The 23,495-nt window shown below is 41.8% G+C and overlaps 1 protein-coding gene across 1 annotated transcript in view; it reads right to left on the minus strand.

Moving 5' to 3' along the window:
- Positions 1 to 23,495, minus strand: part of CNMD (chondromodulin) — a 71,091-nt gene that overhangs the window by 19,821 nt on the left and 27,775 nt on the right. Inside the window, exons 4-5 of the mRNA XM_069972314.1 lie at positions 20,329 to 20,442; positions 4,213 to 4,366 (exon numbers count right to left, since the gene is read on the minus strand). Coding sequence (XP_069828415.1) covers positions 4,213 to 4,366; positions 20,329 to 20,442 — 268 coding nt within the window. The remainder of the gene's footprint in view (positions 1 to 4,212; positions 4,367 to 20,328; positions 20,443 to 23,495) is intronic.

The following is a 23,495-nucleotide window of genomic DNA, read 5'->3' on the forward strand; positions in this document are numbered from 1 at the left end:
CTTTAATCTGATTTTTGGGATCAGCTGAGACCAGGAGTTGTACATAGAATGGATGCAAAAATATTATCCTGGGAATTTAAAGATGACAACCACTGAGCTAGTCCAAAAATTATAAAAGTAAACAATATTTTGGCCGAGTTTAGCTGAAAGTAGATTCTTGGTGGACGGCCATACTCCTTTAGAAAAGATCTGCAAGATTTATTTGCTACTTCCTTATATTTCTCCTGGGCAAATCTTAATGTGTTAATGTGATGTTTTAGCACATCTAAATTCTGTGGAAGTGTTTGTATTCTGTCAGTTACTGCAGGGATAGAGTACAGCATAAATTTGTGAAGAATGGTGTTTGTTTAGTGGAGGACTTCAATAATTAGGAAAGGGTTATAGGTTGAACTTTATGGACTCTTGTCTTTTTCGACCTAATTAATTATGTAATTATTGCATGAGAACTTGCTGTTTTAAGCAAATCAACCCAGTCACCCTTCAAGTGGCAAATATAGCACCATAGTTAGTGCACCAAGGTTTTGTGCTTTGTGCTGAATTTGACCATTTGGTTTGAGATGATAAAAAACATTTAGAAACAACTTTATTCCATAAAGACAGAACACCTTCTGAATTATAGGAATAATGGTCTCTTTTACAGAAGATATTCCAGTGTAATTAATAAAATGCACCGTGAGACAATCAGTCACTACTGGTAGGAATTCCTCCTATTGGTAACTGGTAAGTCAACAATAAAGTCCATAGAGATAGATGATAAAAGATGATATGGCATTGTAAGGCCCCCTTCACAGTCATCTGGTGGTCTGGCACAGTGTCCACCTGGAGAAGTAGTAAAGCGCTGGAGGGAAACCGACTTTTGAACTGTCCCATTCAAGTGAGTGGAATTAGTTCAAAAAAACCAGCACTCAAATTTGTACACCGGATTGTCAGACACGAAGGATGGAAGAACGCATCCTGCAGCGTTCTTTCATCCCTCTTGTCCAGCAACTGATGGGTAATAAAAAAAAAGGCATAGGAAAACTTATGACAACTGATGTATTTTTACCATCAGATGTGGCATCAATGTCATCAAACGAATGATGTACAGTATGTAAACCTGGCCTAGGAGTCTACAATACTCCCATTGGTGAGGTGCAGTTGTGAACATGACACAAATGTTGCAAGTCAAAACCTATTACTTTACATGTTTCTGATAGTTGGACTTCCAAAAGTAGCAGGAGAGAAATTTTTGTGTCTAAATCTCTTTTTGACCTGCAAATTTATAGTCATTAATTCATTTTAAACCTGGCAAATTTTAGATTACTATAGCCATTTGGAACCACTGTTTGATCTGCCCTGATCCTTCAAATGATGATTCCAGTCCTTGTAAGCAGCAGTGATGACTGGGATCTCAGAATCTCATAATTCTTCTCTGAATAGGTCAGACTATGAGCACAATGGTATAGCAAATCTTTCTCACAGTCTTTGAGATAGAATTGCCCCTACTGTACATTCTGAAGCATCCAATTAAAGAGAGTTCAGGGTAAGGATAGTCGCTGTTGTGAATCATGTTTGCGTAGAAGAAAAAGCATCCCATGCTTGAGAAACCAAATGAAAGTTATCCCTTTCTTTGTTAACTTGGTTCTTGGTGCAATTTTCCCGAATAATTCTTATAAAATAAATATAAAACAAAAAAAAGTCTAGTAGCTTAAGTCTCCTATAGTCTTGTGTAATAAGGCTAGCGATTAGCCAACAAACACTCTATCAAATCTTTAAAAAAATTGAATTAATAAAAATGCTGGGCAATGGCCGGAGCATTGTAAAGTCCAAAAGATATAAGAACATATATTTATTATGTCTACAATGTGAACTAAATGCTGTTTTCCATTTATAACTAGGCTTGATCCATCAGCGGAAAAAGCAAGGTTCGATCGAATTTGAACCTAGCCGGACATTCCGCATTTAATTCCTGATGCCTTCATGGTCCGTGCTGAAGGAGGAGACATCCCGGGGACCGCCTGGAATTCCGGGATTCAGCCTAGGTAATAGGCTGTATCCCAGAATTGCAGACGGTTCCTGGGTCCTTATGGACCATAAAGTCTTCAGCAATCAAATGCGGAAGGTCCGGCTAGGTTTGAGTTCAATCGAACCTTGCTTTTTCCTCTGTTCGATCAAGCCTAGTTTTAACTTGCTCTCTTGCAAACCAAATTATATGCACCTCAAAGATCTAATTTACTGTATTTTCCGGTTTATAAGACGACTGGGCGTATAGGATGATCCCAGACTTTTAAGAAGATATTCAGGGGTATGTCTATTATGCCGGAAAACGTTAACCCCTGCCTGATCACAGCAGGGTTTACCAGCTGGAGTCCTGCTGTGGTCAGGCAGGTTTTTAAGTGAGGCTGGAAGCAGGACCCCCCCCGACTTCCCCACTGAAAAAAACAAAACAAAACCTGTTGCATGTTCCTGGCAGCTCCGGAGGAGGAGAGAGGTATAATACCGTGTTTTCCCAAAAATAAGGCAGTGTCTTATATTGTCTATTCCAATTTTTTTCTTCTAAAGAGGCACTATGTCTTATTTTCAGGGGATCTCTTGTTTTTCCATGAGGAATTGACACTTATTGTTGAACAAAAAGAAATGAAGATTTATTATATACTGTATAGTAGTTGTCATCACAAACCAGCCTAACCAGCATAATCACATAACCAGACAAAACAACCACCTCCCCCTGCCTGTGCCCCCCCCTTCCCTTAGCAGCATGGAGGTCTTACTTTAGGGGGATGCCTTATCTTCAGGGGATGCCTTTTTTTTTAACTATCCTGTAAATCCTGCACTATGCCTTATTTTCAGAGGATATCTTATTTTCGGGGATACAGGGTAGTATTGGGACTACCTCCATCGGGTGAATGCATACAGTATGGTGGGAAAAACTACAGAGAAGGTAGGGAGGTGTAAAGTATGGGGGGGGGGGGCTTACTGCTGAGGAGGAATATATACAGCATGGGGGAAAATCTAAGGGGGGAGGCTTTGGTATGCAGTGTGCAGACTACCAGAGGGGGGACTGTATACAGTTTGGGGAAACAGCGACAGAGGTAGGAGGGAGGTATACAGTATCGGGGGCCTACTACAGAGGAGGGATATATGCAGTATGGAGGAATAACTACATAGGGGGAAGGAGGTATACAGTATAGGGACCCCCTGCAGGGTAGGAATAAATACAGTATGAGGGGACAACTTTGGAAGGGGGATGTATACAGTTTGACGGGAATACCTACAGAGGGAGGAAGGAGGTATAAAGTATTGGGGGAATTACTGCAGAGGGGGAATGTATATAGTATGAGGGAGGAACTAAGGAGCAGGAGGTATATAATTTGCGGGGCCTTACGTCATAGGTGGATGTATATAGTATGGGTGGCCGCTCAGCCGGGAACCCGCAAAGCAAGCTGGAGCATGGAGCAGGTACAGTATACTCCGGCTTTCGGGGGGTTAACAGGGCTGTCAGTTACATACTCGCAGCGGGATGTCAATCCCAACATTCCGCTACGATCATGTCCACTAATAGGACCCAACAGGAAAGGATCCGCAGCAGATTTCGCTGAGAAATTCGCTGTGGATCCAGCCTGTGTGTTTGTACCTGTAATCTGATAAAATGAAAGCTAAGCTTTGATTGGTTGCTATGGGCAAATCACTTTTTAAAGATCTGATATATGTGGGTCCCATCTTTGAGATCAACATATCTGAACTGGATGCCCCTTTGCCCCATGCAGACTGGTTGAGCCTGTGTGAACCCATTCATTCATGTAATCCTTAAATCCACTATAAAACAGATGGCAAACATCATATTGCTACACTCAATGGGCTTCTAATATGATGAAGTGCTTATGATAAGAAGTCCTACTCTGCCCAGTTAATGCCCATAGCTCAGTTGATCTACAGCAAGACCATAGCAGCAAACAAGGTGACATATGTAATAGAAGTTTTTATCTCTTCTTGATACAGAAGATATGTCCATATCAGATGTAACAGTAATCCTAAGGCAGATGTAATAGTAATCCATTAAATGTAACATATGGCACACAAGTAAAATGCAAATGTGTTTGTTGCTGTGAAGACTCTGAAAATCCATTTATTTTCTATAGTCGGACCTTTCTTATTGAGTTTATAAGACAACCACCAGTTAAGATACATGCAAAAGTAGTTAAAATCTTGGCAGTCTATATATAGAAAATTCACCTTTGGGATATGTTGGTCGGAGCCAGAAGATTGGGAGATCTGCGCATAGGTCCAGGATCTTTGAGCTCAGGAAGCTGTTATCCTTCACAGGCTGGTCTGCAGCCACCCAGATAAGAGAATTCTCATCAAACTTAGCTGGCATGACTTCATCCTCCTGGCAAGATACAAAGGGCATGCAAGCTTTTAAAATACAATCTGTATATATATGTATGTATGTATGTATATATATATATATATATATATATATATATATATATATATATATATTTCTTGTAGTTTATATTACTGTTAACGTACAATGTGAGTGTTTGTAAAATTAGTATTTGGTCTAATGAGGACCATAATAAGTCCTACATTTATTAAAGAGAGCAAGGGGTTTATGTCTTATCTCCCATTTATGCAGATGGGAATTAAACCAAGGCGTAACATCATTTTTCAAACTGGGTCTTGATATTTTATCTCTAAATTAAAACTAACACACTTTAAAAAATGACATATGAGTTGGTAGAATATAGGTCAAATGAGTCTCCATCTGAAGTATTCAGCGGTGGAAATCCTTGAGGACTGACCTTAATATGTGTGTGCTCTAGATGTGTGTGCATGCACACCAGTTATTGTGATCTTACACTTACATGTACTGTATCAGATGATGTATTACTACTGGGGAAGGGGGGGGGGGGGCTGAGAAATTAACCCTGTCTCCTTAACACCATAAGGTATGACTTTTGTATATAATGTATTATTACTGTATATTTCACATCTCTTCCCCTGCAATAGTAGCATTTGTCCCTGCAAGGTGATGCAACATTAACTCTACATACCCCCCCCCCCAAAAAAAAAATAATAATAATAGTCGAATGTAGTTTATATTAAACCACATTGTGCAGAGCATGCCCAACAGAAAGGAAGCCCATAGTAACATTACAATGGACTCAAACTGGATTCTAGTTCAAACCACCATACCAGAAGGGCTTGATGCATGTTCATGTGCAACCTTAAATGGACAATGTCTTTAAAAACAAACTTTGGGTTTTGGTGCTCAGACCCTCTCCAGTCACTAGAAATAGTAAGGGGGAGTGCTCACTAAGTGCGTCCTTTTCTCTCTCTCCTCATGGCAGGAGATTAATTTTATAGCAGTGTATGGGCCCATCTCCTGCAGTGAAACAGGGAGAGAAGCACTCAGTTCATACTTCTCCCCAATGGTTACAGCATCTGGTAGGTATCTGAACACTCAGATCCTGGCCAATTAAGCCTCTCGATTTGTATTCAGCACATGAGCCCAATTTATAAAACTCTATTACTTTATTATTATGATCCAGAGGGCAGCAAAACAAATGAAGTTGCCCATTGGCTTATATAGGATTATTGTTTTTAACTGCCTCAAAAGAGTGCCATTTCCTTTGATTGTAATGATGTAGTTTTTTTGTATTAAGACTGACACACAAGGTAAATAAAAATACACCAAACACTGCATAATTCCAATGCTTAGTATGTGGGCTGGAGATAATGGATGAATCCTAAAATCACATTGGTCTCTTGTCCAATATGATGCGGTAGCTGCCATCTTTGAGCTTCTAAAACAGGTATCTCAATGAGATATAAGCAGGAGAGGTGGGTTATTGGGTGGGTATCTAATCTGTAGTGGGTATCTGTGATGTTACAGTCTTGTGATTTGCTTTTGAGTTTCCTTGACCATCACATGACTGACTATTGAACCATTTTACATTCATGGCTGGGTTACTTTGAGGAGACATGCACTATAAAATGCCTGCTTCCATGTCTGGTCTCTGCTGCTTGATGTCCTTGATTGACATTAGCTGAGGGCACACCCTGCATCGCATCCTCCTCTGTACTGAGGAACACACAGTGACAGACATACAAACAAGAAAAAGATTTACCGAGAGCCAGAGGCTTCTCCTGACATACTTTTCCCTAGTCCACTACCTCTTGTTGTCATTGTAGACTCTTTCTAAGTACAGATGAATAACAGGATTGACAAGAAAAGGAGCATCTCGTGCATCCCTCTTCTCATATCTCTTTTGATACCTCATGTAAGGTCTTTACCCCATACTTCACTTGTTACTATCTACCTAAAAAAGAGGAAGAAAATCAGTTTGTGCCTGGAGGCCGATTTCCATGTAATCTTCAGGCCCCATAACAACGACGGCCTGACCAGTATATGATGACATGTGATCCTGCACTCAATGTAAAAGGCACTTGTGTGTTATGTCTAAGTATTGGTCTTCACTCTACCATCTTTACACACTATTGCATAGAAATGATGGACTCTCATCATACCCACTTGACATATACTGTATGTTTTGTGTATTGTTACATTCTTTTCTCTCTAGCTTTCCTCCCAAGTGCCTTGAATACAGGTTGGTTCCTGTAACCAACTCATACAGCTCAGAAAATATCCTCACTCATGGCTCATCTGGCTTGAGCTTGTTGATCCTACGTATTGTTCCAGTGTTTGTGTTATTTGACAGATACTATAGCAAACATACTTCTTTGTTTGGTAATAATAACTCCACTCTAGTACCATTAATAACTCCACTTCACATGAGGAGCGGCAGGGAAAGTTATGCATTGTGTCCTAGGTGTCCTTGTGGATCAAAGTGATGTGACAATAGAAATACTGACTATACCTTTAAATACTGTATGTGGTGTTTAAGTTGCAATACAGTAGCTGTTAGCTCAACCCCACTGTGAATATGGGTGCTTATTTCAGGTCAGAATGCTAATGTGATCAATGGACAATAAACTTATCTAGTTGTTGTCAGGGGCGTAACTAGGATTCACAGGGCGGGGACCCCTCTCCCCTACCCACAACACAAAGCACAGCGCATATATATATATATATATATATATATATATATATATATATATATGTTAGGGATGAACAAACTTTTGAAAAGTTTGGTTCGGTTCGATCCGGCGAACTTTAGTGAAATTCGTATTCGGCCAAACCGAACCTAAAGCGAACCTTACATTAACGGCTGAATAATTGCAGCTACAATAGTGGGAGTCTGATAGGGTATAGTTGTTTAGTTGCAGTTGCTATTACAATAAAAAAAGTGGGAAAAATGTGCAAAAGTTCAAAAGTGCAAAAATAGTGAAAAGAAATTAGCCAAGGTGTAAGTGATTACACGGGACATAGGACACAAAGTTCCATGGACCCAGTAGGGTGGAAAACAGACATTTGACAGTGGAACCAGCAGCAGTAATAGTACTGTATTGGACCCAGTGTGGAGGAGGGGGAGGAGGAGGCAGTAGCACTTGATTGCAAACAGCCCAGTATGGTTAAAAACTAGACTATTTGAGGAGGAGGAGGCAGTACCTGATTGGAGGCAGTACCTGATTGCACTCAGGCCAGTATGATTGTGAACAGACTGGTCATGGAGCAGGAGGATGTTCATCCTTGGAGTGGTGGCCTGGGATTCCTCGCTGATGATGTTGGTTACCGCACTTTCCAGAATACGGACGAGTGGGATGATGTCCTTGATGCCTGCTCACAGAATCGTGTCCTCAAAAGGGATCAACAATTGGCACGACATGTTCAAAGAAACCTGTGCATTATGAAGTTTATCACATGTGCCATACAAAGTGTATGACTGCCTGCTGCACTGCAGAGACCATGTTCCTGCCATTGTCGGCTACTACACTTCCCACCGTTAGTTGACCTGGGGTCAGCCATTCGTATATCTCCTTCTCCTCCCTGATGGTCCGGAAGAGCTCCTGCCCAGTGTCGCTTCGTTCACCCAGGCTCACAAAATGGAGGACAGCCTCAGAGCTCCGGGCCTGACATCTTTAGTAAGACACCGGGACAGGTTGGACTGCAGTCAAAGCGGTGGATGGTTGCAAGCTGGTGGAGGAAGAACTTAAGCAGAACTGGCCCCCTAAAGCCCCGGGTAGGTGACAGTGGCAAGAATGGGCTAACTTTCTGGTGGTCTTCTGGGGGAATGTTGACCCAATGGGCAGTAACAGACATGTACTGCCCTTGCCCATAATTAAAGGACCAGACATCAGCACTGGGGTGCACGGTCTTGAACACCAAGATACCCAATGAGTCGCCAACATTTTTCTACACAACTGTGCAGTGATGGGACAGGCGATGGGACAGCTGATGTGACTTTTTGGGGGGATTTTTTTTGTGTCTGGGACAGTGATGGGACTTTTTTTGTTTCTGGGACAGTTATGGAACTTTTTTTTGGACTTTTTTTTTTAATTAACTTTTTGTTTTTGCAGCTAAACGAGATTCTTCTATTTTTTGAACCTGATTTTAAAGATATGAACTGATTTTACCTTAATAAATTTGATAAGTTTGAACTTTGAAGTTGCTTTCATGTGTCTTGGTTAATACTCACAGACAGCTGTCACATTACATTTTTGATTAGGCAGCACCCAGGTATATCTGAGGAGACTAATTTAAGGTCTCACCCTAACAGGGGTGACGTAATTCATCTTGATATTCACACAAAACCTGGATACAAGGGATTATAGGAGTAATAATCCCTTGTATCCTGGTCTTTTCTGTGAAAAAAGTAAAATTTTGCGTCGCCGTTGTAACTTTTAACAGATTCGGAAGGAACTTTCTCAAAGTTCGGTTCGCTACTGAACTTTTTGCAAAGTTCGTAACGAATCTGGTTCGTAACGGTTCGGTTCGCTCATCCCTCATATATTATATATATATACATACATATACAGACACACACACCACATAGATACAGTGTATGCTCTGTGATGTGGCCAAAAAATGTAATCTCTTGGGGCCAGACTGGCAGAGCAGAGAGCCAATCGCTGCTTGCTATGATAGTCCCCATTTTTTCCTATAAGGGCCCATTAGGAGCTTATGGTTAAATACATAGGTGCAGCAGCAGACTACCTTCTGCTTAACCCCTTATGTACTGCAGTGTGTAAGTGACCCAATGTTCAGAAGGAGATATCTGCCTTACTGCTCTTGCACTGATAACCCCTGACCTCTGCACATTTTCCTTTCCTACTTGATTGTGCAGCTGGAGAACAGAGGTCAGAGGTTATCAGTTCAGTGAAGCAGATATCTCTGTCTTCTGCTTGTTAACCCTTTTTTTGTGTTGTAAACAGCATGTAAGTAAACATTGGGTCACTTACATGCTGCGGTACATAAGGGGTAAGGCAGAAGGACACATGCTCTTACCGTCTGCACGGGCCCCATAGCAACTGCCTACCCTGCTTCTATGGTAGCTACTACACTGGTTGTTGTTTATTCTCCAAATGTTCTTTTTGCTGACATCTGTATTTAGGGAAGTTGGGGGACCGTATACATGTCAAATTATCAGCTAATCCTGACAATACAGCTAATTCACCATCTTTTCTCTTTACTGTTGCTTTAGTTATACAATTTAAAAAGGGTTTTGTAATTCAAGCACCTTGTGATATCAAAGTCTGCTCTATATGTTTTCCCACTGACCACAAGTAAATTTCTTAGTTACTTACCTAACTTATTTCAAATTCACATCTGCATTGGAGATTCTGCTTGGTCTCCATCACAGATAACGTCATGTTTGACAGAAAGATTAGCACAGCATACAGTTCCTCCATTGATTTTAATGGGATCTTCCATGCAGACACTGTTATTGGTACACTTTTTCCCTGTGTCAACATGCCCTAAGATGGATGGGGTGGGATCATCAGTGTATCAAATACTTATCTTCCCCACTGTATATGACCCCAGTATTATAAATAGCAGACAGAGTTCCCTAATACAGATTTTGCATTCTAGCCCATGGACTATACGTTGCATGGCTGGTTTAGGGCTGTTATGGCTGACTTGTATGGGCTGATTTTTTTGGAAAACAGTTACTTTCCATTTATATAATTACTAGAGATGAGCAAGTAGTGAAATATTCGACTTTCAAGAATTCGAATCGAATAGGCACCAATATTCGACTATTTGAACGAGTATTCAATCCCATTATAGTCTATGGAAAAAATTTTTGCGGCACTTAGAAATCAAAATTCAACCACTTGGAGGTCATCAAGTCCCTCATAAAACCTCCATAAACGATGCAAACACCTCCAGAATGACACTGGGACATTAGGGGGAGAATTCCTGGGTGCCCCTAACACCCCAAAATCGCAGTATAATGCCACTCTCTGCAGTTGTGAAGGAAAAATATTTGCGAACGCTTTACTAACATTTATGGCAATGTTCACACATTTCGTTCGTATTTCTTGCGCAGTGTTACATACATAATTCCAATGTGTGTACTGGGCTACTGAAACAGTATATATCAGGTGCCCTTAGTGGGCTACTGGAACAATATGTATAACGTGCCCTTAGTGGTGATAAACAGGGACACTATAAGTCACTTGTACACACAGGGTACTGGAATGAATACACCTGCTGATGCTGCTGTTATATAATCTATTTGTTAGCACTGAGAAGTGCTTTTGATTCAGAGATTACTTTTTCGCTTGATCTTAGCCCTGAAAAGGACTTTTGGGTTCTGTAGTAACCCTGCCTAACCAAAACACTACTAAAATCTATCTCCCCCTGCTGCAAGATCCTTCCCTGGCTAGGTTGAAAGCTCATCTGCGGTCGAGAGGCGGGAGCCAAGTATTTAGGATTCAAGGTCATGTGGTTCAGCTATCCAATGAGGGTAGACACCGTTTTCGCGGCCTCCCTGCATGGTCATTGGATTAAACAAAGCGCCAACTGAGATGGGAGGGCTTTCGAATGTTTCTCGCGTATTCGCCTTACTACTCGATTGAATTTGAATCTTTCGAATACCGCAATATTCGATCTAATACCTACTCGATCGAATCATATTCGCTCATCTCTAATAATTACATCATTCATTTACCATTTAAAAAACAAACAACAAAACAGAATGAAACAAAAACCTGATACAATTAGTTAGTGTTTTCATAACCCATCAATGGGGCATATGGAGGAGTGGGAATGAAGAGTGGCCTCTATTCTGAGGTGTGAAAAGCATGCACATTGATTATTTATATCTTAGTAAGAGTGCTGGCAGGCATGAGACATGTAACACTAACTAAACACACTAGTTAACCTTCTCTCACAAGTATGCGACAAAGTAATAAGCCATAAATTTTTTTTTAATTTTTTTTTGTGAAGCGAAGATCAACGTCCACTGTGCTGCCATCTGTGTGTCTCTATTTATGTCATTGTACTTGGGAAAGGATGGGGCTTGATGTATCTCACTACATATGTGTAGCTCCAGTGAAGCAAGCGAGAGGGAATTGATCAAGAACAGAACCTGCACAATAATACATTGTGCATCTAATATATATGATAAATAGAAAAAGTTCTGTAACCTATATATCAATATTTTCCTTTATAACAATGTACATTTGTGTTTAGTTGCACAGCAGGGAGTAAGAAATTGGAATTGCTACTATCAGACATTGTTGAATGAAGGATTTGTACAAAGAACTAAAAATACCACCTCTACTCAATAAAATCATAGAAAGTAGAAGAATATATATATATATATATATATATATATATATATATATATATGCTTTATTTTTCAATGTAATACCCATCTCTCCACCATAACACTGAGGCATAATGATAACATCAGTGGGTGTAGGGAGAGCTCTATCCAGGCTGGTGAGGTAGGGAGAAGCCACCAGGGGCTGCCCCCTTGTCTGATGGTTAGGGCAGCATGAAAGTGATGACAGCCTCCATTTATATATCTTATTCTTTTCTTACTAGAGGTGATAGGCAGGGGCGGTCTTGGCATTTCTGGGGCCCCAAGCAAAGTTATGTCTGGGCCCCCCCCCCTCGACATGCGCTCCACAACAATAGACCGATGTGTGCTGCCCCCAGTAGTATATACCCCTTGTGCGCTACTGCCAGTAGTATATACCCCTTGTGTGCTGCCCGCAATAGTATATACCCCTTGTGTCCTGCCCCCAGTATTATATACCCCTTGTGTGCTTCCCCCAGTAGTATATAGACCCCTGTGTGTTCCCCAGTTATATATAGCCCCCCTTGTGCTCCCCCAGAAGTATATAGACCTCCTGTGTGCTGCCCCAGTTGTATATAGACCCCCTGTGTGCTGCCCCCAGTCCTATATACCCACTGTGTGCTGCCCCCAGTTGTATATACCCCCTGTGTGCTCCCCCACTAGTATATAGCTCCCCTGTGTGCTCCCTCAGTGGTATTTAGCCCCCTGTGTGCTCCCCCACTTGTATATAGACCTCCTGTGTGTTCCCCCACTTGGATATAGACCCTTGTGTGCTCCTCCAGTAGTATATAAACCCCTTGTGTGCTCCCCCACTAGTATATAGCCCCCCTGTGTGCTCCCTCAGTGGTATTAAGCCCCCCCTGTGTACTCCCCCACTTGTATATAGACCTCCTGTGTGCTCCCCCACTTGGATATAGACCCTTGTGTGCTCCTCCAGTAGTATATAAACCCCCTGTGAGGTTCCCTCAGTAGTATATAGACCCCCTGTGTGCCCCACCAGTATTATATAGACTCCTGTGTGCTCTCCCAGTAGTATATAGACTCCTGTGTGCACCTCCAGCAGTATATAGACCCCTTGTGTGCTGCCCCCAGTAGTATACAGACCCCTGTGTGCTCCCCCAGTTATATATAGACCCCCCTGTGTGCTGCCCCCAGCAGTATATAGACCCCCTGTGTGCCTCACTAGTATTTAGACCCCTGTGTGCTCCCCCAGTAGTATATAGCCCCCCTGTGTGCTCCCCCAGTAGTATATAGCCCCCCTGTGTGCTCCCCCACTTTAATATAGACCTCCTGTGTGCTCCCCCAGTTGTATATAGACCCCATTCTGATGCCCCAAGTAGTATATAGACCCCCTGTGTGCTGCCCCAATAGTATATAGACCCCTCTGTGAAGCCCCAGTAGTCTATAGCCCCCCTGTGTGCTCCCCCAGTTATATATAGCCCCCCTGTGTGCTCCCTCTGTTATAGCCACAGTGTGCTTCCCCCATTTATATATTCCCCCGCTGTGCTCTCCCCCAGTTAAACATACCCCTGTGTGCTCCCCCTTCCATATAGTCTATAACACAATAAAACAAACACTTATACTCACCTGGGTCCGGGCGTCTCCTCTTCTCTTCGCTCTTGTGGCCGCAGGAAGGGTTTTCCCTGCGATCACAAGAGGCTGCACTCCCCTTGTTCTGGCACTGATGCTCCAGTGATGTCACTGGAGCGTCGGCACCACAAGGACAAAGTGGCCACTTGTGACCGCAGGGAAAACCCTTCCTGCGGCCACAAGAGTGACTGACAGGAAGGGGGCCAATGGCTCCCGCCCTGTAAGTGCTGCTGCTGCATGTAGCTATGAGCACTCATTACAAGTGCTCATAGTTACAGTTCACATCGCAGCAGCGAGAGGGGCAGCGGCCCTGTCCAGCGGTCTTGGGCACAAGAGCAGGACGTGGGGGCCCCCCTGGATGTTGGGGGCCCCAAGCGATTGCTTGGGGTGCTTGGTGCCAAAGACCGCTACTGCTGATAGGTACAGGTTGTCTGTGAGCAGAGATTCTGTGCTGCTGCACTTTGTCAGCTAAATGTTATTATAAGAACGCTTGGCATTAGGGCGACCAATTAGAATTCTCCTGCCCAAGTAAGGGCCCTATTACACGGAGCGTTATCACTCCGTGTAATAGACACAACGATCCGCTGATGAAACAATCACATCCATTGTTACACGCAGCAATGCGCGGCCGACGGCTGATGATTGAACAGTTCATACCTTACCTGTTAACGTTCCTGGTGTTCTCCTGCGCTCCAATTATGTCCCAGCATGGCACACTGCAGCTTCAGAGCAGCTTGTCTGAGCTGACAGGTCCCTCAGCCAGTCACTAGCCGCAGTGGCCCGGCCTGCTGGGAACATAGCCTAAAAGGTAAATGCACACTAGTCTGAATTGCTTCATGTTTTCAATGGGGAGGGTAAAACTCATGCCAAATTAGCCTAATGTGCACTTACCCTAAGGCACTGGATTTATTATGGTGGCTCCGGTTCTTTGATAAATCGGTTGTATCTTTAGGGTGCCTTTACACAGAGATTTATCTGATCATTGGAGCCAAAGCCAGGTATGGATTTGTGGAGTACAAATTCCAGTCTTTCTTGTATGACCTGTTCCCTGCTTATAGTCTGTTCCTGGCTTTGGCTTCAAAAATCTGTCAGATAAATCTCTGTGTAAAGGCACCCTTAGATTGTCTAGACTAATGGTGTGTTTACACAGAGATTTATATGACATCTTTTTGAAGCCAAAGCTAGGAACAGACTATAAACAGAGAACAGGTAATAAAGGAAAGACTGAGATTTCTCCTCTTCTAAAAATCCATTTCTGGCTTTGGCTTAAAAAAATCTGTCAGATAAATCTCTCTGTTTAAATGCACCATAAAGGCCCTATTACACCGAGCAATTATCAGCCTTAGTGGGTTGACAACAATCAGCTGACATGGTTTTTAACATGTTGAAAAATCATGATCAGGGGGAAGTGAGGACTGAGCTGACAGATTGGCGCTTGCTTCCCTGGAACATCATTAATATGGCCTTCAATTTAGAACATTAGTTGGCTTAAAGTGGTTATCCAGAGCTACAAAAACATGGCTACTTTCTTCCAGAGACAGCACCACTCTTGTCTCCTATTTGGGTGGGGTTTTGTAACTCAGTTCCACTGAAATGAATGGAGCTTAACTGCAAACCGCACCTGAACTGGAGACAAGAGCGGTGCTATCTCTGGGAGAAAGTGGCCATGTTTTTGTAGCGCTAGATAACCCCTTTAAACTGTGCCAGATTTTTGGTGCATTTTGGTGCATCTTAACCTATGCCGCTATTTATTGAAGCCGTGCTCCCTTTATTAAAGCTGCACCATCCCTTCATCTGACACAGCTGGAGAAGTGTTTAAAATCCATAAAAATTTTGGTGCACAGAATGTTGCAAATTCAGTAGTAAATCTGAGCTAATATGTTCTTTGTGGCTTTTTTGGGGGCCTTTCCATTGTCCTATTTAAACACAGCAAGCTGTAGGTATGGAGTTTATCTTGTAGAGTTTTCTAATAGTCTTCTTTATATGACCTAAAAATCGCTGAAAAAAAATATGCGTAACAAATGTAATCAATAAAAAAAGTCACCAAAAATGCTTGTAATAATGCAATAAATGCTTGCAATTCATGATGATTTTTTTTTACAAGTGGAGAAAAACACCCCCATATTTTTGAAGTATGCATAAAGTCCATGGAAAATCATGCACTAAAGCACCATAAAGTATAATACTATGGACCTCACACTATTTTCTCGTGGCTTCTACATCAAGGTGCCTTCATGGAAATCTTTATCATTCTTTAGGTTCCATTCATCTAGCCATGAACACTGGCCATAAGCATGACTACATCCTCACGCTGAGCACTGTTACCAGTCCCTCGCTGCTTCAGCTTCCTTGCTATAAACTAGCTGATCATCAGATGATTTGTAACGTGTACTTACTCTAGGGACAAAAAGGGATCCATTAAACTGCTATGTGTTTACCATACAGTAATACAGGATGACAGTAAGATTGGATATTATGTTTCATTATTCAGGTGACTGCAGGAATGCATGCCGCAAAAATATAAAAGCAATTTGTGTGCTATCATTGGGTAGGACAAGGTATTACACCCTGGTGAATAAGCGGTGTTACTATTCATTAGAAATGTGACAATACTACAGCATTTGCTCTCATTCCCATAAACATGACATTGGATAACTCAGCAGCGCACGCTGCCACAGTCCATTCTGTGTAAGGGATGGAAAAGTTTAGGTTGGTATGACTTTCCTCTGTGCAAGTTAATGTTCCAGGGGGTGGGGGGTGTGGATTTCTTTGTTGTACGCAATGATCCGCATTCAGCCATTAGATGAATAAGCTGGTATTTCTCAGAGAGCAGTGCATAATTCATATCCCTTTTGGTTTATGACACCATTTGAAATTAGCTGATGTTGATTTTTCTGAAATATAAATTGACTGTAAAACATTTATTACACAGATAAAGTCCCTTGGTAGGATGAAAAGACATGGTAGATGGGGAGGGGTAGGAACATACAGTTGTGCTCAAAAGTTTACATACCCTGGCAGAATTTTTGCTACTGTGTTTTCTCTTTTTAAATCACAATGACAACCAAAAAACGTCCAAATGATGAAAAGTTCACATACCCTGGTAATTAACATGCACAGAAGTTAACACAAACTGACAAACATTTAGGCCACAACTGCCAGGAAAATTGTTTGGGATGCAAAGAAAAACCCACAAATAACATCTGCTTCAATACAGGACACTCGGTGTGGCTGTTTCCGGATATACAATAAGGAGGAACTTGAAGAAAAATGGGCTGCATGGTTAAAGAGGACCTGTCACCCCCCGTGCCAGGGTGACAGGCTCCTGGACCCCCCGTTACAGCCCCCTATACTCACCTGATCCCGCTGGGTCCCGCTTCCTGATCCGATCGGGTCACGGATATATGAGCGCCCGAAGCCCGGCACGCGCGCTCACAGGAGAGTCCGATGCCCATAGAGAATGACGGAGCATCGGACTCCCCATTCATTCTCTATGAGCGTCGGACTCTCCTGTGAGCGCGCGCGCGCCGGGCTTCGGGCGCTCATATCTCCGTGACCCGACCGGATCAGGAAGCGGGACCCAGTGGGATCAGGTGAGTATAGGGGGCTGTAACGGGGGGTCGGGAGCCTGTCACCCCGGCATGGGGGGGTGACAGGTCTCCTTTAAGTCGCCAGAATAAAGCCATTACAGCGCAAATTATCTCACCTACAAAACGCCAAACAGCACAGAGACAAGCCTCAAAACTTGTGGAACAAGGTAATCTAGAGTGATGAGACAAAATCAAACTTTTTGGCTACAACCATAAACATTACATTTGGCGAGATATCAACAAGGCCTATGACTAAAGGAACACAATTTCTACTGTAAAGCATGGAGTTGGATCGCTGATGTTTTGGAGTTGTGTGAACTACAAAGGTAAAGGAAACTTTGTCAAAGTTGAAGGAAGGATGAATGCAGCAGGTTATCAGCAAATATTGGAGGCAAATTTGCACTCAATAGCTCAGAAGCTGCGCATGGGATGTACTTGGATATTCCAACATGACAACAATGCAAAAACCAAGGCGACCTGTCATTGGCTACAGCAGAAGAAAGTATAGGTTCTGAAGTGGCCATCTAAGTTTCCTGTCGTGAGTGGATTTTTTTTTTTACATGGAATCTATAAAGAGGAACACTGGCATATATATGATCCCTTAACTCCATATTCATTCTAGAGACTGTCTATTTGGTAGGTCCACATTTGCAACCAATTGGGTGTCAATATATGTACATCACAGGATCAATCATCTTCCTGCACTATTCTTGCCATCAAAAGTCAAAGACCTGCCAACAAAGGCACTGAACATTGCCATAGCAGATACAGGTACAGGTAATACTTAAGACAAAAAATGCCTCGGCACTAATATCACTGAGGGACTGGACGATGTGAACTGCTGCTAGTATGCCTGCATGCTTTGAGTAAAGACAAGTCCTTGTTACCTCCAATGATGTGACTATTTGTAATTCACGGATTGGTGAGTGCTTCATCTTTATACCATCTTTTGGATGTTATTGATTACTCACTGGTATGGGTAACAATGCTCCAAAGCTAGTAAACTTTAGAAAGCCAAATTTCTTTAAAGTGTCTGATCTAACTGAGGATCCAAGGATCCAGCATACCACTATACACTGCCGTATACATAAGATAATTGAGGGGTTCAGCTGACATCTATGCGTACAGTCACCTGAAGGATTCAGACAATCTCCTCTATCTCAGCTTCCTGAATGCACATGAGTGTGAGACAAAAGGTTTGGGGAATATTAGCATTAACTGTTCTCACATCTACATTTTTTAGCCTGTAGAACATGTTCTTTCAGTATCTACTACCAAATAATAATATACATTTTCTATACATTTATGTAGTGCATTTTATTCATGTTCATAGTGGCGTCAATTATCCTAACTATATCTCCCCCCCCTGTATGCATCAGCTATGAAAAGCAATCTTGTACAAAAATGCTTGCAAAGATTTTGAGCCGTAATTATGATTGAGAATATCACCTAGTAATTGGTTTTGATCTGTACAGAGGACAAAATAACCATGACACGTGTCTGGAGTATGAATGATGTACAATCCATGCATATCTGGTAAGAGAATCAGAAAATAAGGGTAATAAACACAATAATGTGGGTACTAACATGCCTTATGCCGTCTAATTTTACTGCTTAAAGCTGCCACTGCAGAAACATCTCTGAGATAATTTATCCAGCAAAGAAGTGATATGACCTAAAGGCAGCAATTTATATGATTTATTACACAAGCACATCAAGTGCATAAGAATATCCTTGAAAGATCAGGAAGCCAGTGGTCTGTCTAGATATAATAGACTGATTTTGCAGTACAGTGTACTAAACAGGCTCCTGACTCCATTAATTATTGCTGTTTGTGAATTCACCTGGTTCATGGTCTAAGAAGCAGTCATCTGATGTAGAAAGAAGTAAGCTCTTCTCTACACCAGGGGTCTGGATCAAGAGAAATTATCTGAAATAGCAGAAAGATGAATCTCCTATATGTTATTACTGCAGAATATGCCTTAATGAATGTAATTGCCTTTGATGTATTCAGGCTTGAACTCTCTCTCCAGAGATGGCTTAAGGAACTTAGAAAACTTTGACATGAAATAATAGTAAGTCAGATTTTTTTTTTTCATATATCATTCATCTCCATTCATACAGTCTCATTCTATTTGTAAAAATCACTCACTGCTAATGAAAAATTAGGATTCTCATTAAAGGACTCAGCAAGGTTGGTATGGGGGCCCAGCCACAAGCCCATTCCAACAAGAGAGTTGTTACTTTATTACAGTATAGAGATATACAGTATCCCAATACATTTCCTGCTTCATAGATCAAGTTAGTTATTGTGTGATTGTAGTACTGTTACAATGCTTTATTGCCTTTATTTCACATTGTGATTTCCTATATATGTTTGTGTGAATACTGTGAATTGTGGTATTATGCTGCCACCTAATGATAAAACTTTGTAAGTGCATGTGAGTTAGGTTCCCATTCCCTGACATTACACCATATACATTGCATTATAAAACTTTCTGATATGTTACAAGAACTTTATAGCATATCTGGAATCTAAAAGGGCTTTAGGTCAGTCTCAGAGCACTGTGGCTGTCTTCTCTACAATATATTTTAGGACCTACACCCCACAAGGTGCTCACTCTCCCACTAAACTCAATTATGAAACTGTATTTGAAAGTGGATCAAAAACAGCAATTGCAGAAAGGGGTATTACACTCAAAAGTAACTTTTCATGTGTCAGGGTCCTGAAACAGCATTCAGGACCATGCCCTGAATATAACCAGGCAACATTAATCAACAGCAACCAGGAACAGCCCTCAGCAAGAAGGTACCAGAAGATCAAGGCAAGAAAGAATCCAGAAACAAGTTTTAGTTGGGAGCATAACCGCAAGTCATCACCAGGAGAGCAGTCAGGATGAAACCGAACAAGGAATGCCTTAATGCATAATTATTTTGCATAGTATCATTCGTGTTAATCACAGCATCACAAGAGTTCAACAGCCAGGATCAGAGTTCTTTCCAATCATGATTGATGCTATGGCTGGTGAGCACAGTGAATGGGATGGAATGTGTGCTGGAAGGGGTTTCATTGCCCACAGTAATGACAGAAATCATCTGTACATACATAGCCCTTGATTTTATTGAAGTCATTGCTTCCCTGCAGCTAAATGTTCCCCAAATGTTCTTTGTTTTTACATTAAAATGCAAAAAAGTCCATGTTCCTCTCAGTGATTTTCTACAAATGAATAGACAGACAGAAGAGTGCAAATTCTGACCCTACCAGACGGATGTGTTATTAAAAATGAACAATGCACTTATGCCGTGTTCATACTTTTGACTTGGCTGAGAAAGATCAATTGACATCTTATGCCTAAAATTGCCGAAATCAAATGACATGTATATAAATATTTAAACGTCTGGGGCACAATGGGTTTAAACTCTGACATTTTCATTTTCTTTTGTTTGGTTCTTACCAGCTCGAATGAAAGGCTTTCCTTTGTCACACTGTCAACATCTGGAATATGAGCTTTAGCCTGGGCTTTAATGTAACACTTCTCTCCTCCAGCAAAACGAATTCCAGTAATGCCCTAGAAGAGATACACAAATTATATACAGTGGTCATATCCCCGCACAGAGCTGATACTCGTACTTCCTGAGCATGCATGTGTTATCTTTCTCCGGTGCACAGAAATGTTCAAGAGATCTCATTTAGAAGAATGAAATTTAAACAGACTGTGAAGCAGTATGCATAATGCAGCATGATGAGGAATGTAAGACCAAGCATCCATTTTGAAACCTTTTTTGTACTTAGCGAGCATTCTGATTTCTTTCCTGAATTTCTATAGAAGCAAAGTATCCATGGCTCCAGGAGCACAATGTATTGCAAGACAAGGAGGAGAGTTTTATTTTTTATCTTTTATTTTAAATAGTCCCTCCATGTAATTGTTATATATGTTTTCTAAGCCTGGGTTCACACTACGTTTTTGCAATCCGTTTTTTTTCATCCGTTTCTTTTAAAAAACGGATGAAAAACGGATGCATGTGTGTGCATCCATTTTGATCCTTTTTTCCATTGACTTCCATTATAAAAAAACAGATCAATTTGTTTTTACACAAAAATAAGGTCGACCACGTTTTGCATCCGTCAAAAAAAAAAAAAAGGATCTGTTTTTTCTTTTATGCTGCAACACAAACAAAGGGTTAATGCAGGAGACAATTAGCTCTCTCCTTTGCTACTCCTGCACTGATAACCCCTGACTGCAGGAGCTCAGAGGTCAGAGGTTATCAGAGAGCTGATTGTCTTGAGCTTATATTAATCCTTTTTTGTGTTGCAGCATGTAAAAGAACACTGGTTCACTTACACACTGCAGTACATAAGGGGTTAAGCAAAAGGACACAGGAGGCTCTTATCTTCCCTGGGCCCCCTCCCTCCATGGGCCCCATAGCAACCGCCTTCCCTGCCTCTGTGGTAGCTATGCTACTGGTGTGAACTCAGTCTAACATATCTATAAGTCACTTCATTTTCAAATATGACTACTAACCCCAGAAAAACACACACTTGCACAGTGCCAGTCTGTTCAGACCTGTACGTCTTCTCTAGCACTATGTCATGGTAGAGCAAAGAGGAGTAGGTGCTGTCCTGTGATTGACCAGTGTGATTGACCAGTGTGATTGACCAGTATTGCCAAAAAGGTAAGCTCTGGTCCCTCCATATAAAATTGAGAAAAAAATAAATAGCTTTGTACCATAGAAAGAACTTTAAGGAGCTCATTAACAGTAGTGAGTACACTAAAAGCAGCTTGTCATCACTCTGGAGGGTTAATTTGACAAAAAAAAAAAAAATAAATAAATGAAAGAAAACCGATAGATGTGCTCACCTCTACCAATGCCGAAAATCCCAATACCATAACCCATGGCACAGACCTACATAGCCATCCCACAGAGAATATATGCATGTAAGAGACCTGATCTCCAGCAATCAGATAGATAAAAGCAATGATATGCTATATACTTACCTCTTGCAAAGTAAAGAAAAAGTCTAGAGCCTTTTTTCTTTATACAGTTACACCTGTTCTAATTGTAATCCATAATAAAGGGCTGCTTTTCTATATCTGATTGCTGGATACCAAGTCTTTTATACATACTACATGGTGCCTCATGTTTCAGATTGTGCAGTATGTCTTTAATATGCATGTGGGCATACACAGTTATGAATTTCGTTTGTCAGTTCAAATCAATAATGTATATTATCTATAACTGATTATCCCAACACAAAGTCCTGCATAAAACAACAGAAGACTAGAAGACTAGTTGGTAATTAAAAGTTGCATAGTATATTGTAATAGGGAAAAAGTCAACGAGGCAGGTGTACCAAGACTGTCTAATACCTCGACTAAGTAAACTTTAACCAGGCATTGTAAGTATGGAGTCACATGTATCTGCTGTAATTGGTGGCAAACTGCATGTGTTTTACAAAGAGTTACTGTAGGTTTCTGTTGAATTGCTATAGCAGAAATCTGTATTATGTGCTTGGGAAGTCCAGAAACAACAACCCTGTGGATGCCTAGACATTTCTGTGACTGTCCCATTCATGTGAATGAGGTGTTCAGAGATCCTTGGACATGCAGCAGAAACAACCCAATTCCTACATATGGATTGGGTTTTCAGTTAAATCTTCAGTTAAATTTTGAATGTTTAGCTAGTGAGTGAATACAAGGGACCTCAGTCTTACATTTTCCTCTTTGCTCCTTTCTTTATATGATCTTTTTGTGTCAGATTCACTGCACAGCTCACACTCATGCTGTTTGCTGGCTGTAATAACTAACATTTATGCTGCTTATCTAACCACTTCCCACCTTAGCTGCTGACTTAAAGGGGTACTCCAGCGGCAGGCACAGACGGGCCCTCCGGAGGACAGAAGGTTGCCCTCAGCTCAGAAACTGCAGTGTATGACCCTAACTGTCCTGGTTGTGGTAACATTGCACAGTTAGTGAGTGCCGGGCCCCCTGCTCCTGACCTTCCACTCACTACCGTACCGCTGCAATTAGTGAGCATACTGAGCATGACACTGTTTTAAGCTGCCAGAGTCTTACACTGCTCATCACTGTGGGCAGTGGCTGCGCACCCTCACACAACAAGAAGAAAGGACTGCTTCACTTAGGTAAGTATGCTTTTTTTTATTACATAGGGGGATACCTTTAGGGGTGCTAAATAGAAGGGGATGAACTACCAGGTAGTATTACATTCAGGGGGATGCCTATACATTAACTACAATATAGTTACTTGGAGCGGCAACTAACTACGGGGGGGGAAGGGTAAAAGTACCATAGGGGATTACCAAAAGAGAGATAACAGCTACCTGCACAGAGATCCCTAACTGGTATGTGGATACATAGAGGGACACCTAACTACTATATGGAGATGCGATGCCCTGGCCCCTGGGGGCCACTTCCGCAGTGCTGGTGTTATGAGCGGGCAATGACCGGGGCAGCTGCAGGGTGTATACTTGTCACGGTATAGGCCTGAGGGCAGCACAGCTGTAGGGCCGGTCTGAGGAATCTGCGGGTGATGATGGGCATGCGATTCTTCGCTGCACTTAGTCAGGGCACCAGTTAGTGGACACCAATGCCAGGGTTCAGTA

Source organism: Dendropsophus ebraccatus, chromosome 5, assembly GCF_027789765.1.
Source record: "Dendropsophus ebraccatus isolate aDenEbr1 chromosome 5, aDenEbr1.pat, whole genome shotgun sequence".
Lineage (NCBI taxonomy): Eukaryota > Metazoa > Chordata > Amphibia > Anura > Hylidae > Dendropsophus > Dendropsophus ebraccatus.